Source organism: Poecilia reticulata, linkage group LG12 (assembly GCF_000633615.1).
Source record: "Poecilia reticulata strain Guanapo linkage group LG12, Guppy_female_1.0+MT, whole genome shotgun sequence".
Classification (NCBI taxonomy): Eukaryota; Metazoa; Chordata; class Actinopteri; order Cyprinodontiformes; family Poeciliidae; genus Poecilia; species Poecilia reticulata.
In genome coordinates this window covers 9211126-9229769 of record NC_024342.1, presented here as the reverse complement: position 1 = coordinate 9229769, position 18644 = coordinate 9211126, and the positions used below count along the sequence as shown (strand labels likewise).

Genomic DNA, 18644 nt, shown 5'->3' with positions numbered 1-18644 from the left:
AAAATAAACACCAAGCTAACTGCTAATAGAGCTGCGAGCGCACTGCGTCAAAACACACAAAAATATCTCCCATTTACAAAGAATTAAGTTGAATACAGCTTCGTACTATATTTGCGTTGCAAATAAGAAAAAAACAACCGTTTCCGAAAATGACAAAAAGTCTGACGTCGATGTACGAATAACTAACGCTGTGGTAAGTCTAAACCAACAGATTGCTATGTGGAGGCTACCACTTTGGCTGTTAGCATTAGCTGCTGGCTTGACCCTGCAACCTGCCTGGTCTCACTCTGGCTGGGTAGATACTGTTTCCATTTATAGGATCTTGCAGTGCAGCTGTCCTGCAACCTGATTTTTTAACGACTCGCGCTTTTCCTGTCAAGTTTGCGGAGGTTGATGTTTTAGCCGACCTTAGCTTCACTGCGCAGCTAAAAGATTGCGTTAGCCGCTAGTCAAAGACTAAACTGACGGAAGTCATTCTTCAGGTAGAAATACATTTTTATTCTAAGCAAAACGGACATAGAAAAGTCGAAGTCATTATGTGCTTAAATGCAGGTTAATATTGTGTGATTACTTGTAGGTATGATTATGTAAAAGTAGACTATTGATTGACGCTAACGCTGCATATGAAGGAAAATGTCTGATTCGAGGTGACTGTGATACAATACTTAAAGGGCATTACAAATGAAAAGTGCGGGTAGATTTTTACACTTTTCACTCAACTTCTAAGTTTATATTTTGAAGCAAACTTAAACCGTGTTAGTATTGTATAGCTTACACTTAAATTTTGATATGCTCTGTAGAGGATGTCTTTCAAATCTGCACATTTCCTTTAAAAACCCAAATGCATGCTATATTTACTGTAGAATTAAATATAATTGTATCTAATAGAATTATAAAAACGGAATAGCAGTAACTTGAATTTGTGCTAAAATTTTATATGCAAATATTTCCTATTAGGCTATTTTTATATAAAATGTCCAAAATATGTAAAGTAAATAAAAAGGTTGATTTTATTTAATGTTAAAATATTCAATTTCTTTACTATTTAAGGATTTTCATCTTTATCTTTTTATGTGCAAGGATGAATCTAATGAATCTGATCTCAGAGTCCTTTTCTTTGTTTTTATTTGCAGCTGTTAGCTTCCTGTCCAGGCACATAGGTCCATCTTTCCTGGACCTTTGGGCTCTGGGCTTAACTCTCTCAAGAAATGGCCGATTCAGAAAAGGCAGAGGAATTTTTGGATGCTGTATGCACCCCCGAGTCTCTCGAAGAAGCACAGACCGCTTCGGCTTCTGCTTCTGCTCAAGGAGAACAGGACGAACATCTGAAAACGGAGACGACTACTAGTACCAGTTCGCCCCCCAGGGAGAAGGAAGCAGACAGCCCCCTGAATACTGAGGGAGAGCAAAGTCTCCTCTCCATGCCATGTCTAATGAAGGAGCTTCGCCGGGACTCCCCAGAGTCTCAACATGCCTCCACAGGGAGCGACAAGCCTGTGTCGCGTCATGTCTACGAGAGCGACTCCTCGAATCCCTGCATGTTGTCTCCTTCTTCCAGTGGCCACCTGGCAGACTCGGACACACTTTCCTCAGGGGAAGAAGGTGCTGCTCGTCCTGCCGGCGAAGAGGGTAGCATGGAAGCTGCAAATGATCCTGACCAGCTAGAAAAAAGAGAGACGTCTGCCACAGCTTCGGGGGGCAGAAAGTCTCGCCGGTCGCATTCGGAGAGTGAAATGCTTCCAAACGCGATGGCCGCTAAGAAGAACCGCTGCCAGCCAACCGCAGTGGCGCCAGGGCAGGAAAAACAAACCAATGGCAAGTTGGGGAAAGTGAAAGGCCACCGGAGTCAGAAACACAAGGAGCGCATGCGTCTGCTGAGGCAGAAGCGAGAGGCGGCGGCTCGGAAGAAGTATAACCTGCTGCAGGACAGCAGCACCAGTGACAGTGAGCTCACGTGTGACTCCAGCACCAGTTCTTCCGACGATGATGACACTTCCGGAGGAAGCAAGACAATCAAGACAGATATTCCAGGTAACCTCCATTACCCTGTCCTATCACATGCATATAGCACACTAATACACTTGGTTAATAGGAGCAGATATTCAGACTTTATGGGTAAAATACTATAATACATCATCAAAGAATATCAGAGCATATAACAAAGAGTAATCAGTGGTCATCAGTCACACAGGTTAACAACGAGGAGTTCCCTGCATGAACATCAGGTTTTAATCAAATTGAATAGAAAAGTCTTACATATAATTCATTCTGTCACTGTAATGCAGAGCTTGCTTCTTGTGCTTGTTTTATCAGTCACTCTGTTTTCTTTTTTTAGTGGGTTTTATCTTTTGCCATTCATCATCTAAAGTCATTTGCATTGTCTTTTAAAAGCGTAGTTTATCTAGAGGGCTTATGTCCAGTGTCTTATGTACTTTTCATGTTTTCTCTGTTCTGTCTCATCAATGCATGCTGGAAGTGTAGTCTACATTGTTCAACTCACTGAGTGATACTGATTTAAAAATGTAGTTGTTTTTTATTTTAATTTGTTTCATTTTTAACAAATAAGACATAGGTACTCTCACCCTCTGTTCTAAACCGACTCTACCGAAAGTCTTACTGCGTTAGCTTGAGTTGTTGACTCTTATTTTAGAAAGTTTTGCCTCAAAATTCAACTGGTAGAACTTTTACTTACATTTAGGAGTCACTGAATGTCTACATCAGTCAAAGTAGGGTAAGGGATTAACTCTTTATTTCTAGCAGATAATAATTGATGCAAACATGTAGGTGAAGCTTTTCTGAGCTAAAATAAGGAGTAAAAATCCTGCACTAATTAAAGGCTGAAGGTAATTAGTAGAAATGCACCAGTCAGAAAATTGTGGCTCATTTTCAGTCTCAATGTTTTTGTAAAGCTTTAACCTACTAATAGAATTTTTTGACCTATTCCAATTTCTTAAGAAATGTCATATACATTGGCATTTTTTTTTCTTTTGGCTTTCCTTCTGTGACCAGGCAATTATTTTTATTAAGAGCAGAGGGGAGGTCACATGGCTGTGAGAGGCGAGTGTCTGAAAAATGTAGGTTTGCTAACATTTAGGACAGAAGACTTACTTTGGAGTTGATATTTCACAACGTTTATGGAATTGTAAAATGTCACAATTCCATAAATCGTGACAGTATTGTAATATTTTCGAGTAGGTGCATTAGTTTTGATATTATAACAAAAAAGTCTCAGTGGAAATGATGGAAAATGTAAGTCCTACACATAAATCTAAGGTTTCTAAGAGATTGAGAACCATTTTAATTTCCACATATTTCATAGCAGACAGGGGTTGACAGCTCAAAAAGGTTGAATCTACATTTACCCTTCCTGTTACCTGAATCTCTACCACTCTCTTACAGACTAGATAAAGAGCAGACGTTGTAGAAAATCCAGTTTCCTGTTAAAGTAGTTTTGTAGAACTCTTAGCTACTATGGTCAGAAAGAAGATCCGATTTTTGATTTCACAATAGGCCAAGCTGCAAATCAGCCAGTTCTGGTCACCAGCTGATTTCTCGCTGCATCTTTAGTAAGCACTAAGTCTGGCACTTTTCCTGTTTCTTCAAAATGCTCATGTGTGAGTTGAAGTGTCCAAAATTGCAAAATCACTACGACTCAGGAACTCTTTCCATAGGCATTTCTGTCTCCAAAGGTTTGCAAGTAACTCCTTTTAGACGGATGAGTGTACTTCAAAGACTCACCAGTTGTTTTCCAAACCATACTCACTGAATGGGTCACCAACACATCCAGTTTTCCTCCTCTCGGTATCTCGCAGTACATGAAACCGTTTCAGCCATTTTTTTTTTTTTTCTTTTACATCCCGGATTCCAATTTGAGTGCTTCAACTGCATGATGTAGTCCATCAGCATGAAAAAGAGTCGATCTGCACGTAACCCAAAACAGACCTTCATTTTCTCTTTAATAAACAAGTCCACCTCCGAAGCATGAAACGTGCCACTGTATTTTCTTATGGCTTGGCCTCAATGTCTTTAAAGCTGGCTTCAGACGTGCGTCGGAGAGATCCAGAGTGGGAGCCCAGATTCATGGGCTGCTGGACACCAGTTCGTGGGACAGGAACGGCATCGGCAGCGTTCTGGAGGAGGCCATGACGCGCTTTGCCGTGATGCAGCGCCAGACCGAGGAGCGCTTCCGCATCTGGATGGAAAAGCTGGCCCACCTCGACTCGGACAACGATTCGTCCAAGCGCTCGAGCGACGCCCCCGAGGGCCAGCAGGCGGCCCAGCTGTCCCCCCCGAGCTCGTTTTTGCCCTCGTCAGAGTCTGCGGAGACTATGGCCGCCTACATGCTGGCGCGAGAGAGCAACAGCCTCGCTCCCACTCCCATGAACAACAATAACATCCTTCCTGAAGCGGTCGCTCAGAATGGGAATATAGGAGGTCCAGACCCTGGGCTCTTGAATGTTTAGAGTCTACTTCAGGTCTTGTAGTTTTAATCAACAACAACGGAAAAAACAAACAAACAAAAAAAAACAAATCTAGAACTAGATGATGCTGAAAGCGTGGCAGTCGGTTGTTATAGCTAGATATGATGGGACAGACTCTGAGCAAATACACTATTAACAGCAACCAGACCTGAGCTGGTCACTGGAACTGGCCTCTGTGCAGACCTTGAGCTCAGTGTGTCTATTGGCACTGAATCACTGTGAGATTTGACATTCAGAGTTCTCCAACTCGGCCGTTTGATTTGCTGCTGCTGCTGCTTCTGTGACACGGACACTGAATCTTTTCCAACACTGATAAATCAATCAGGGCTGTTATTCCAATATGGGTTGTTTGGCTTGTTTGTTCTCATTTTATCAGCTGTTCAAACACATACAAAGTATCTAACTCCTACTAAAGTGTGCATTAGGGCACCTGGGCAGAAAAATTATTACAGCGCTAGGTGGGGTGCTGCTGAGTAATAGCATGTGCCTTGTCATTCTAAAGCATTTTTTAGTGCTGGTTTTGTAGCATTCAGGTTTTACACTCCACATCGTTCATGATTTCTTGAACTGTTTGCACCAAGCTTGCAAATGGTTCAGGAAGCTCGTGCATCAACTCTTTTTTTGTTGTTTTTATCTTGGTGGCATAGCTTTACTAACAGCAGAACATTTATCATAAATTTGCCTATACATATAAAATGCAATATACTTACCATACTTTTTTTCTGCTTTTAAGCTATTACACGTGTCTAATGTTGCCTTTCTGTTACATTTGTTTCAATTGTTGCTTTTATTTTTTGTAGCAATGTGAAGCTACTGAAGGGGGGAAAATGTGGTTTGTTTTCAGCCTTGTCAGACTGTGGACTTCAGGAAAAGTGCTAGATAAATATGTGGAAGTTGGCTTGGAAGGGCAAGAGTGTCAAATCATCACAGATGTATTTGCCTTGTTGTGTTTTTGTTTGCATTGGCTTTGCCTCCCAGCTTGGCTTTGGGCTCCATGACACAGTGTCTTATTAGCTTAAACGTAAGGATCAACTGAAGTGATTGAGCGGCACCATGGAGCATGATGATGTTTACACATTATTCCTAAAAAAAAAAGAAAAAGAAGGAGGAACAGGAACAGACTAGTCTGACTTATATCACTCTCTTCTCCGGTTTGAAAACACTCATCCTCGAACATCTCCGTACACTAAATGACATACAGTGCCTTGCAAAAGTGTTCAGAACTCATTGACTTTACATCTTCTCATGACTGTAGACCTTATCGTATTTTATTTGGACTGATTTTATGATGGACCGTCACAAAGCGGTGCATACATTGGGAAGTGGCAGGGAAATATGTAATTTTATTATTTTTTAAAGTCTTTTAAATGTATTCTGCGCATTAATATCAAGCTCGCCTAAGTCATTGCCTTCCACTGCAATTACAGCTAAATCTTTTGCAGTGTTTCCAACAGATTTGCACATCTAGAACAAAAAAAATCTGCCTGTTGTCTTTTGCACAACATCTCAAATTGAGGTAGATTTAGAACACTATGAACATTTTCTAAGTCTTTCAACTGATTCTTTTCAACTGAATTTAACTTTGGTCTTTGACTAGGCCATTCTAACATGCATTCTTTAAATCCTTCCCAGTCCAACTCTTTTCCTTTGTTGGCAAGCTGTATGAAAAGAATCCCCACAGCATGACACTGCCACTACCTTGTCTTGAGGTGGGAATGGTGTGTTCAGGTTGTTACATTTCATTCTACATGCATCAAGTTAGACAACCTTTCATGTCCTGCTGAAGAAGAAGTGACCCCACATCACAATGCTGCCCTTGCCATGTATTTTCCTACTTTTTAAGTCAATTTATCCTTTTCCATCCACTATTTATTTTTTCCCCCTTTTATTTCATAAGTACGCACTGCTTGGTGTGTTGGTCAATCGCATAAAATTCCAATATTATACATTAGAATTTGTAGTTGCGTTGAGTTAAAACTTTGATAAAGTTTGAAGAAATGCGAATCCATTTGCAAGCTACTGTATGCGAGGGGGTAACATCTGTAACACACAAGGCTTCTGACATCCAAACGCATCAGATAGTTGTGAATGTGGAGCCCTTCGCTCTTAAACGTTCACAGCCAGGATTCCAAGAAGCGCTCCGTATGTAAATGACTGACTGTTTTCCCGCATCTCAAAGCCGAACACATCGTTTCCCACCACCTGTTTGCATGTGATTATATAACTACGTAGTGCAAGGCCAAGCTAGTTCTCATCATCAGCAGCATGCGTTCAAGGTATATCTGTGCTTGATGCTGATATGAATGGCGACTGACGGGACGTTTTACCGATCGTTTTTCCCCTCGCCCCTGTAGTTTTGTTTCAGGTTTTTCTGAATGTTGTTTTTAAGGTGAAACATTTTAAGGGTTTGATTTTTTAATTTTTTTTGCTGCATAGATTTAAATGGATCCAGCATCTTCCTTTATGGATGTATTAAAACTGAAGTTACCTTTTTTAAATGAAAAAGAAAAAAGAAGTATTGCCAACACTATGACGTAAACTTGGGTGCATACAATCAAAATGTGCATTGAAAACACTAAGGGACAGTCCATTGTTTACCAAAGAGACTCTCCTGGTTTACATTGGTCCTTTTTCTATCATCGAAACGTGACCTTTATATTTGGAAGAGCTCTGTTTCTCTGGTTACCATGGTTGAAGTACATCTTAGCTCTGTCAGCTATTCATAAGTTCTCATTGCACATGCTGTGCAGACGAACCTGCTGTGACACCTACACAGACGTCTGGATGACAGAGTGTGCGCATCGCTCTGACGGACTCTCTTTACAGGGTAGATTAGCCGCGCGCTCCTGCTCTTCCACGATTATTCTTCTGTTGTTTGGCTATTTATCATCTTAACTGTGTTTCACTCACAGAGCAAGGTTATTTTTAAGTGTTTTGTAAAAACTGTAGTGTAGTTTTTATGTGGATGGCTGTTTATTTTAAAAACCAATAAACAAATAAAAAAAAAAAAAAAATCATCTGTTGCAGACCCGTTTTATTTATGCATGTTTTACAGCGTACCGACTCCTTTCAAGCATAAGAGGATGATTTTATTTATTTTTATTATTTTTGATGCCACTTGAGGTGGTGTGTAGAGGCAGCGTCCAGTCCGTTTCCAAGCAGAATGCATCTACTTCCTAAAGGCATGGTTTGAATAATGAAGTGTTTTCTTTGTCTCCTGCAGACGGGCCTCCGGTAGTGGGTCACTATGATATTTCAGGCACTGATTCTAACCAGGAGAGTATGAGTGTGGAGACAGTCCGGCCTACGGTGATAAGGCATGAGCTAAAAACACACAGAGGCCAGGACATGGCAGCACCCTCTGGGTGTATAAGAGCTCTGAGCTCGATCTCAGGTCAGTTACAAACCCGGTGTATCCGATCTGATCATTTCCTCTCGGTTGAAGTGCGGAGGCTTTGAAGGGGGGGGGGTGTCTTTCATAAGTAACGGTGGTGGGGGGAAAAACAAAAAAAATGGGCTTTTTAATCTCGGTGAGAGGCCTTTGAAGTACACTCCATCCCACACACGCACATCCCTGGTTTTCATTTGGTGTTGCTAAAAAAAAATAATAATAAAGTGGCGCTTCTTTAAAGCAGGAAAACGTAGCTGATTCTTTTTAATAAACACCATGAGAATTAAGCCTGTGATCTGCTGATTTACTTCCTTCAATCCAATCGGTTTTTGAACTGTAACCGTCTCTTCGTTGTCTCTGTCAAAGCAGCTACAGTCTTCGTGTGTCAGCAAGGCCTGCAGCTCGCTACTGCTTTGATCCTCCTCCTGATGTGTGACTGTCCCTCTTATTTATTTCAGGCCATGTGGAGGCAGAGCTGCTGCACAAGGAGAGCTCTCAACACAAAGGCCAGATTAACATTGCTTCCTCAGACAGTGAGGTGGAAATAGTCGGAGTACAAGAGAACGCACGGTAAAGACGATTTTGGGGGGCGGAGGGGTTGTGCTTGTTTAAGCTGCACTTGAAGCAGTCCTGATGTTTTTCTGTTTTCTTTTTCATATCCAGATGCTCCCATCCTTGCGGAGGGGTGATAAAAAGTCTGTCTTCCTGGAAGGACAATTCAGTGGAGCAGCTAAACAGCACAAATCAATCACAGCTCTGGACTAATGTTTCACCTCGCCCAAACTGGGTCTCCCCTCCCGAAGTGGTGGACCTGACGTTGGATGAGGACGCCGGGCACAAATATCTACTTTAAAAGCCTTCGCACGCCCCACCCGGTCTGATACAGGCTGCAGCCCACCCCTTACCTGCTTCTAAACTCCTTGTTATCTTGGACTCCTATTTTTAACTTCCTTGTTTATTAAAAGCCATTCTACTGACGTGATTCCCAAAATCCACGCTCGGCAACTACGACCTAGCTATAATGAAATTGCGCAGTGCTCCGAGTGCAAAGTAAAACTTAAACAAGAGCGGGTTATCTGTTCACGATAGCAATATCCTCCCTTCGTTCATTACCTCGGTCACTCCTGCATACCTGAGTTGGGTAGTGTTTTTTTTTTGTTTGTTTGTTTGTTTCTCGTGCTCACAAGTTAAAGAACGTTGCGCCTGCTGCTTTAGATTTTGTTACACTGCTGTTGATCTGCATCTCTGCACACTTTGAGTGGAATGATTTTGATCCGATTTATTTTTTCCTCTCTTTTTCCGATAGCATTCAAAATCAAGCTGAATCTGGCATGCTTTTTTTTTCTTTCTAAATACAGCATACATATATGGCAACAGTACCTGATCAAAACAAGTTGGGGAGGGAGTTTAATTTTAGAGGTCTCAACACTGGATGTGCGTTCAGATCAGTCGCTATACACGCAGTTCGCTTTGCACAGTGTCCAACAGAGGCACCGCCGCCTGCTCCAGTTCGTTCAGGGAGTGTTTCAGTCACACCTCGTGGGAAATGTTACAAAAATTGTTGCGAGTTAAACAAGAGGATTAATAACACCAGATTACATCCCAGGGTAGAGTTTTTAAAACTCACTAATCAAGACTTATATCTGGCACACAGGACCTTACTGCCATAATTGTATAATTTGGCACATGACTGATCAGTTGTTGTCTTTTTTTTCCCCCCCATTTAAACTTCTAAGACTGGTTGACATTGGAGTGATTGTCTGCTTCAATTTCTATAGAAAAACAAAAGTCTCTGTTCAGACCTGGTGTAAACATCTGTTCTGGCTGATCCAGATCAATGTAGACGAGTTTCTTAACGACCATTCACAGCTGAGAGCTTACCTGCTTTAAATGTTAAACCAAACGCATCGCCATGTCGCAGAGCGGGGTTGTCGGTTGACGCTTCACGAGAAATGCTGTTAATCACAGCAACAATTCATCCAATTGAAATTAATTTAGCCTCTGAAAACCTACATATCTAGATGTAGGTTAAATATGAGAGAAGAGGGTAAATAATGTTTGAGTCTATAAAAGCCAGCATTTTAACTACAAATCTGCCAGAGATCGGAATCAGCTGGTGATTTGCAGGTCCAATGCAAGGAATTAAAATAATTTTCCTCTATTCATGTAATCCATCAAAGAACTTGAATTCTTTTTGCTTAGACGCATCAACCAGCAACACGTACTTTAAAGCATGTTTGGCTTAAGATCAGATAACTGTAAAAGACATACAGCTCTGGAAAAAATTAAAGAGACCACTTAAAATGATCGGTTTCACTGATTGTTGCCTTTTATATGTACATGTTTTCGTAAAATAAACATTGTTCTTTTATTCTTTTGAACTACTGACAACATGCCTCTGAAATTCCAAACAAAAAAAATTAGGATTTATTTGCAGAAATTGAGAAATGGTCAAAACGAAAAAGACGCAGTGCTTTCAGACCTCAAATAGTGCAAGAAAAAAAAAAGAGCAAAAAAAACTACTTCATATTCTTTTAGAAATTACAATACTGATGTTTTAACTCGGGAAGAGTTCAGAAATCAGTATTTGGTGGAATAACCACACGGTTTTTAATGGGGTTCAGTGAATGCTTTCCAGAGCTGTATACTTTCGTACATAAATGATAAAACTGTAATTACTACTTTTTCTGATTTCATTACTACTACCTCGGTCACATAAGTTTTTGCTCTTTTTGTCTTGTAATATTTAGAGGAAAAAATGACTTTGAATAGGTCAAACTCTATATCATTATTCCTGAAATTAGTCATCCAGGAAAACCTTGGTTGATTTATCGTTAAGTCTGACCGCTCAAACAACGCCTAACGTCTCACTATCTTCTATGATCCGCACGGTTGTTATCCTACACACACACTCAACATTGCTTCAAAATGAATTGTCATCTCACACACAGACTTAGAATGCAACTTAAGCTTTTATCATCCTGTTGATCGGCTTGCTCAGGACAGATGCTGGTGCCAGAAGTGAACGGAGTCGAGCTTTTTCTGAAACGTTTCGTTTAACCCGTGCTTACAGGTTGAGTTTTTTTACCGTTGCATCAAAGGAAGAGTGCGGCGCTGGTTTTAATTTCAACACTAAAGCATTTGGCTTATTTCCACACGTAAACACAAGGTGGAATGTATGAATAAAACATTGTTCTAGTTTTAGTTTAGTTTTGAGTCGTGTCAGAACGGAAGCCACGTTTTTTTCATCTGAGAGACTCTTGTCAGTGAATGTATGACCTTGCAGTGCTGGCTACGTTTTTACCGTTTTGCATGCTTCTCTTGAATAGGTGCATACTCCTTTAAAAAAGAAAAAAAAAAAAAAAAAAAAACTGGGAAACCCTTTAAAAAAAAAACAACAAAAGAAATGTTTCTTCACTTCATTACTGCAAAGCAAGATGGTCTGAATGCCTTGAAATGTGCACTATTTGCTTTTAAAAATGTACAAAGCCTGTTATTTTAACTTTACAGAGCAGCAGATTTTGCTGTCTCATTCACAAATATATTTTAATAATGGTTGTGAATTAAGCACATATACAAGTATATATGAATATATATGTATATATATACATATAAAAGTAAAAGGGGTGTCGAGTTTGTGCTCATGTGTGAGGCGTTGTGAGGCATTTAATGTGTGTGGTTTTTTTCCCCCTTCGGTCTCCTCAGGGCCTTTTCGCTTCTTCCCCCCAGTCATACCTTGTCTTCATACTGTAGTGCATCCAAGCTGGTGAATTTCTATCAATAGATAACCTTTGCAAACTGCTTTGCTGTTCTTTTTTTTTTCCCTTGTAAAGCATTGAATAACATTGACTTTCAAATACCATACTTAACATAATTTATAAATTAACTTCACCATATGTCAGAAAGGGAACATTTAAAATTTTAGCGGCCTATACCAAAGTCTAAATGGAATTTTTGTTCTCGGTTCGTTTCAGTTTTATTGTGGGATCTTGAGTCCCTTTATGCATTCGAGCCTTTGTAAACTTGGAAATATGATGCAGATTATATTTTAAAACTCAAAGATGTCAGTATATCTTTGTTTAATTTGGCCAGTTATTTCCACAGTTTGCAGCTTCCACATTTATTAAATCTTTACCAAAACATTTCTGCTCGTTAGTGACAACAGTATCAGTAGGCAACGTGGCAGGGATGCCCGACTGGTTTTACATTGCATGTTTAATAACATTTTTTTTTTTTAAACCAGGTCAGAAATTTTGTTTATTGCAGCTTTGATCTTCTGTTGTTTCTATTCAGCTTGATTCTCAGTATTTTTAACTAGCAAGAAATGTTTTGTTTTTGGTTGTTTTTTTTTGTCCTTGTTGCTTCTGCAAGACCCTGACTTCCTTGAAATCATGTATGTAGATCAAAAAGAAACTATTTTAAGAGTAAATAAATAGTATTATTTAATGATCTCTTGTACCTGCATTGTTTGCTTTCACAGAACTCACCCTTCTTCCATTTTAAAAAAATGTTTAGGATGTCATTCAATGGATTAGAATGAATGCAAAAAAAAAATAACTCTACAATAGGAAGTCAATCTGGTGTCATGTGGCTATTATTAGTAAATTGAACAAATTGCTTGTTTGGCCACTGAAGCATTGCCTGAAAACCGCAAGTTGATGGCTGTGAGTGACATTCAGGATTTGTTTTCATTTCTTCAGGTCGTGTGTTGCAACGATTTAGGCAGCGATGTTTAAAATGTGAGGTTTCTTCTGGGAAAGTATGAACAACTTCTTCAGGTCGAATAAGTATGGAAAAAGTAGAGTATGGAAATAATTAGTGTCGCTTAGTTTGATCCCCGCAATTCTTCCGTCAACCCTTCAGTCTGCCTGTCCACTTCATCAGTCATGTTCCCTGTTGTCTGTGGTGTTTTACAGATGTATTAAAATCCTGAAATGTCTGCCTTAAAACTCGAGGTGAAATGTTTTTTTATATATATATATATATATATATATATAATATTGAGTCCGAAAAAGTAAATAGATTTAAAGCTATTGCTCTAAGGTAGAAAGTTATGCAACAGTGGAATTTTGATTTGATTGATTGCTTCACTTAAATGAACTTTATCTCAGGTTAATCAGATTTAATATACTTTGTTAGTTTTAGTTTTTCAGTTGGAACATACAGGATATATTCCATATTTCAAATAAAAAAAAAGTACAATCTTTATCCTATAATTTTTATTATTATTCAGGGGTGTCAACACTTTTGATAGCCTCTGCATGAGCGAAAGTATTTCCACCTCCCAACTTGATGAGATCTCCCCATGCTTTTCTTTTTCTCTGCCTAACAGTCTAGACAACAGGGAACAATTCAACTTTAGCCTTCACCCAGCAATATGGCATGCTGGGTCAGGGGTCACACTGCATCACCTGCCACTAGGGGGACATATGGAGTTCACATGAAGAGTACAATGAGGCAGTGGAGCAACGCAATGCGGTCCGCGGGGCCCTTTTCCATAAACTAAAGCCCCCTTGGCTGGTTTCTTTTCACCCCTGGGGGCAGAACTTCAGCTGTATGCTAATTTATTTCGAGAAAGCAGTGGCCTCGAGATGAATGGCTCCTTGCAAGAAATGGTCTTTCTTCCCCTTGCAGATGGCTGAGTGAAGCCACTCCAGGTTCTGCTCTGCACATTTTCTGCAAGTGATTTCTCCGGTTATTCAGAGTGAGAGCTCGTTTGTTTGGCACCGCTCTGCTGCCACCAGAGGGCAAAGAAAGAAACTACTTTCTGTGCTCTTTGTTGAGCTAAATACTTTTTGCTTTGAAATTGCACTGTTTTTCTTACACGGCATCTAAATGTTTTAAGAGAAATTGTCTAAAGAGTGGAATAAATCTTAGAATGATACAGAGAAACTCTTGTAAGAAAAGAAAAAAAGAAAATGATACTATTGTGTTAAGAGCACCTGTCAGTTCAAGAACAGGAAATTTCACTCACAGTGACCATAAAGCAAAATGAAAGAGCCTTTGTATTTCACCTCCTGCTTGAAGCATTTTATGGTGAGAACTGTGGGAGATGGGGGCGACATATGGAGCTGAAAGTTTTGTGACCCTCTCAGTCTCCTCATGTCCATCTGTTCCCTCATCCTTCGGGTTTAAAGCTCCAGGCAGGGACTTTTTCTGGACAGTTTTTCTGCTCCACAGAATTACAGTCCAAATTTTTCTTGGGGTGGAGGAGGCTGTTAAAACATAAGTTAAGATGGGAGATATAGATGAAAATGTTTTAATTTCAGAGGTGACCCTTTGGGTTTTGTGCATTGTGTTAACAACTAAACTGTTGGAGTCCTGCAGTGTTTAATGTTTAAGCCTCCATAAGGTGCACTGTACATACATGACTACAGCAAACGGTGCAGAACCATGAAATAAGTTGTATCACAACAAAAGCACTTAAAGTGGACTGAGAAATGTTTTATGTTGCACATAATTCAGACTTGCTTTAAAAACAACCTTCTAATCCAGTGTTTCTCAACCTTTTTCGGCCCAGCGCCCCCCTCGCCTTTATCCAGGTCCCTCACTGCCCCCCACCAATGAATTTGTAGGCTACTTTGCACTGACCATTATTTTATTATTAATGTTACCATCACTATTGTAGATGTTTTGATTTTTATGGTTGTTTCTGTATTTATCATCAAAAATTTCCAAGAGAACAAAAAATTTCTATTCCTATTTCTAGGAATAGAAATTTTTTCACAAGCGTCTACAAAAAATGTAATGAGCATTCAAGTTAAAATCTGTAGGCCTAACAGCAGCCAATCAGAGTGGAAAAATATTCTTATTCTTTGCCATTTTCTAGTTGTTAAATATTCCACAAAATGAGCAGATAAAAGATGTACAACATGCCAGTTTAAACTTTGAAGTATTTGCAAAACGACTGAGCTCTGCAACATTAAAACATGGATAGAACTGTAACTACATTAATCATAGCTCTTCTTCTCTTCAGTGTTTCTGTGTTTCTGGTGGTGCAGCTCTGTGCTGCCTTCAGGAGAATGGGACATCAGAGTATCATCCATAAAACTTCACCCATATGGCATTTATTGTGCAAACCAGAGCTTTCACTGGAAAAAAAAAGTTCCAGATCCTTTTAATGCCATACAAATATGAGACAGAAACATGGATTATATCTTTATATAGACCTGTCTATTGATTTATAGATTAATAGTTTTACTGGACAGAAATTACAAAGAGCAAATCTGGTTCTTATTCAAATCCTGATGAGCCAAATTGAAAGTGTCATGGAGTCATCAGCCTCATGACGTTAACACTGACATGAAAAATAATATTAAAGAAATTAATATATCAAATCTAATTAAAAACATAAATAAGTGATAAGTTATTTACTGTTATGGTCTGTAAGATATATTTATTCTCAGTATTAGATATGGTCTCAACAAACCCATGACATTTCAACAATATTATTTTACCTTTTATCTGGAAATAGTGTCTGTTTATTCTTTCCATACAGTCTCTGTATTAATTATTGCTCGGAAGGTCTTGCCATACCAGTTTATTCCTCTGTATTTACTTTAGTTTCTTAGTTTATTCTTGCATTTTGTTCTTCATTCATTTCAATTTAGTTTCCTTTGATTAGTATTGTCCTCTCTTGGATTATTGCTACTGTATGTCCACTTTAGTTTCTTTCGTGTTGCTAGATTTATTTTATTGTTTATTCACCACCAGTAATCTTCACTCATCACCTGCTGCGCCGCCTAATCGTCATGTGTTTCACATCATGTGTTGATTTTTCACACGTCGGATTCTTTGTTTTTATGCCATAATTCACATCTAGTTCATCGCTCCGTTTTATGTCTCGCTTATCCTGTTTCAGAGTTTTATGCAATGTGCGTGTTGTTTTTTTTTTGTTTGTTTTGTTTTGATTTTTGTTTTGTTTTGGGGGGGTTTTAACCCCCTATGGTGCGCAGCATTCGGGAAACGTATTGATGGGGAAAAGGCAGACTGACATAAACCTTTTAAAACAACGGAAACAATTTCGGTATTCTGATTATTGAAATTTAAAAGTGCTGTGGTACCGTTGTTCTATCACACCCGTTTCACACCGGACCACTTACAGCACCGGTGTTAATGGTATAAAATGAACACCCTCATTCGAAGACCTCAAAAACAAATATGACATTCCTACAAAACATTTCTATAAATATCTTCAAGTTCGGAGTTTCATTTTATCCAAGCAACAAAATAATCTTGATCTACCCTCTTTGTCGTTATTTATGGGATTTCATTATTTAAATGGATTCATTTTTCAGAAGGACACAAAGTGAGGGTATCGCGATTTTAGTAATTGCATGTTCATTAGAGCGATTTTCTGTTGTCCTTTCTTTAAAGCGTGCAGTTTTCAAACGGAAATAAAACACTTCAAGTTGCTGCTTTGACATGATCACAGAACTGCCAAAACATATGTACAAAAATACCAGACAAAGTGAATCACGGCAATGTCATCAGCCGGTGTAACGTTGAACTGATGCGGTGAAGCTACCAGTAGCAGGAGAACAGAGCTGCGCCAAAAGCTCACAAACACTGATGAGGAGAGCTGCCATTGATACAGTTGCAGCAAAGCATGTTTTAATGTTACGAAATACAGTTTTAGCAAGTTGCTTAAAGTCTAAACTGGTATTGTTGTGCATATAAGGTTTACCTTCAACCAAACGCCCCCCAAAGGAATCCCAGCGCCCCCCTTTTGTAGAAATTTCCACCAGCGGTACCGCCTACGTTGAGAACTGCTATTCTAATCAAATGATGTGTAATTTAGATGCGTAATTTACACAAAGTAGTGTACCATTGTGAAATACAAGAAAAAAAATGTGTTGCTCTCAGAACTTTGTGCATATACAAACGTAAAAAGTTTGTATTTGTTTTCAGCCCATTTGCAATTTGTCAGTTTTTGCTGCAACTACAGCAGAAAGTCTTTTGAAAGTTTTCTTTGTAATTAGTTTCAGCTCTGTCAGATTAGACAGAAATCATCTGTGATCAACCATTAGCATCAATGCTAGTGGTTGTAACAACCTCCTCAGCAAGTCAGCGTTCTGCTTAGGCCTTCAAATGAGCCATCATTTGATGCAAGTGTGTAAAACCAGGGAAAGAACTAAAACATGCAGGATGCCGGCCCTCGAGGACCGACTTTGGACACCACTGCTCTAAAGGTTTGGTTCGCTCAATTTAGAAAACCAAAGCTCAAGGAATCACCTGCCTTATTTACCTTCCTTGTGGCTCGTATACAGTCAGGGTGCTGGAGTTGGGGGGGGAACCCTCCATGCATGGTTAGTAGTTTCCAAGTGTCTTAACATCCGTGGTATTTATCTTCTCCTTTGGCCAGCTAATTATTACTGCAGGGTATTTGATTACTGGTAAGGCGTAGCTGTTTATCGCACGGATCTTGTTCTTTGCCATTGAGTTGGCTTCTTAGGACTTGCCTTATTTGTTGGAGGTATTTGGCTGTGGCTCCTTGTGACCTCATTGAGGTTGCCATTTGCTTGTGGTATTCCCAGGTACTTGTARCTGTSCTCWATGTYTGCTATTGTTCCTTCTGGGAGTGAGACCCCTTMTGTGTGGACGACCTTCCCTCTCTTTGTAACCATCCGACCACACTTCTCTAGTCTGAATGACATCCCAATGTCAGTGCTGTAGATCCTGGYGGTGTGGATCAGTGAGTCGATGTCTCGCTCGCTCTTGGTGTACAGCTTGATGCCATAGAGAAGGTGACTTACGGTGACCCCATTCTTGAGTCGGTATCCGTAGCCATCTTGTTGATTTTTTTTTTTTTTCTTTCAAAATAATTTGTTGATACTTGGGACATTTTAAACATAGCATTACAAAGTTATACAGAATTTTTTACAATTTGTCATTTAAATTAAACTAGAAGAAGATAAGAACAATAATATTAAAACAAACTGTATGTTAAAAATTGAGCAGGACCGGGGTGACTCCTTGTTCGGAGATGTCCCGTTCTTCCAAACAGTGCTGGTGCTAAGAGGGGATCCCTGTCCTGCTGCTCCTTCCCGCCTGCCTCACCCGGAGAGCCAGGCCGCCGCTGCTGGGACCTCCATCCGTGGAGCGCCAGCTCTTTGGCCAAAGAGGCGCAGGCGATTCTTTGTGGCTGTGGCCTTGGCGCACCACCTGTAGCTCTGTATGTTTTTATTCTTGCTGTCGCCATTTGGATCACAGCCACAGGGGGCATCTCCCTGCGCCTGCTTACCAGCAAGTTTCTGGAGGTCCACATGGCCACATCTCTGCAAAGTCTTTTTTTTTGTTGCAAACTTTCTACCTTTCTGATAACATTTTAAAACTTAGAAATCTGACTTCCCTGGGCCCCGTCAGAGAACTTGGGAACAGGAAATTTAACAAGGCAAGTGATATAAGATCTGAACCTGTCTGAACAATGTCAGATGATACATAGGGTACTCACAGAAAGGAACATTTTAAGGCTGCTTTTAACGCCAATTCTTAGGAGTTTAAGATAGTGTTTTTATTCTCATTTCTGCCTTTGCAATGATTCTGCAAAAACATCTCTTTCTGTAAATATTTCTGTCTTTGTTCTGTAGCCTATACTTGTTATCACAAAACATTAGGCAATATCAAGAACAGTTCGTTATAACTACAACATTTACGAAGAAATTTAAATGGGGCCCGCCAAAGTGAGCCCGCCGGTTGGAACCCAGCGTTCTGATGCTAAAAATTAGCATCAATGCTAAAGTAAGCTGCAATGTACTCAATAGCATGTGGAG

The 18644-nt window shown here is 39.7% G+C and overlaps 1 protein-coding gene across 4 annotated transcripts; it reads left to right on the top strand.

Moving 5' to 3' along the window:
• Positions 1 to 10179, top strand: ark2n (arkadia (rnf111) N-terminal like PKA signaling regulator 2n). 4 transcript variants are annotated; one of them, XM_008423718.1, is made up of 5 exons: positions 4 to 193; positions 1134 to 2031; positions 7705 to 7875; positions 8331 to 8442; positions 8536 to 10179. In XM_008423718.1, exons 2-5 carry the CDS (start codon positions 1209 to 1211, stop codon positions 8723 to 8725), a joined length of 1296 nt encoding a protein of 431 aa, XP_008421940.1. In that variant the 5' UTR covers positions 4 to 193; positions 1134 to 1208; the 3' UTR covers positions 8726 to 10179. The 4 variants fall into 4 exon arrangements, with proteins under 4 accessions (XP_008421942.1, XP_008421940.1, XP_008421943.1 ...); XM_008423719.2 differs by lacking the exon at positions 4 to 193 and adding an exon at positions 223 to 482; XM_008423721.1 differs by lacking the exon at positions 7705 to 7875 and having other exon boundaries at positions 6 to 193.
• Positions 10180 to 18644: the final 8465 nt, after the last annotated feature.

What these genes read in the sequence shown, in the direction of transcription:
- ark2n (XM_008423718.1), top strand. Translation starts at nt 1,209, where the DNA reads ATGGCCGATTCAGAAAAGGCAGAGGAATTTTTGGATGCTGTATGCACC. An exon ending in AATCAAGACAGATATTCCAG is followed by an intron (nt 2,032 to 7,704) that starts GTAACCTCCATT and finishes TGTCTCCTGCAG; the next exon opens with ACGGGCCTCCGGTAGTGGGT. An exon ending in GGAGTACAAGAGAACGCACG is followed by an intron (nt 8,443 to 8,535) that starts GTAAAGACGATT and finishes TTTCATATCCAG; the next exon opens with ATGCTCCCATCCTTGCGGAG.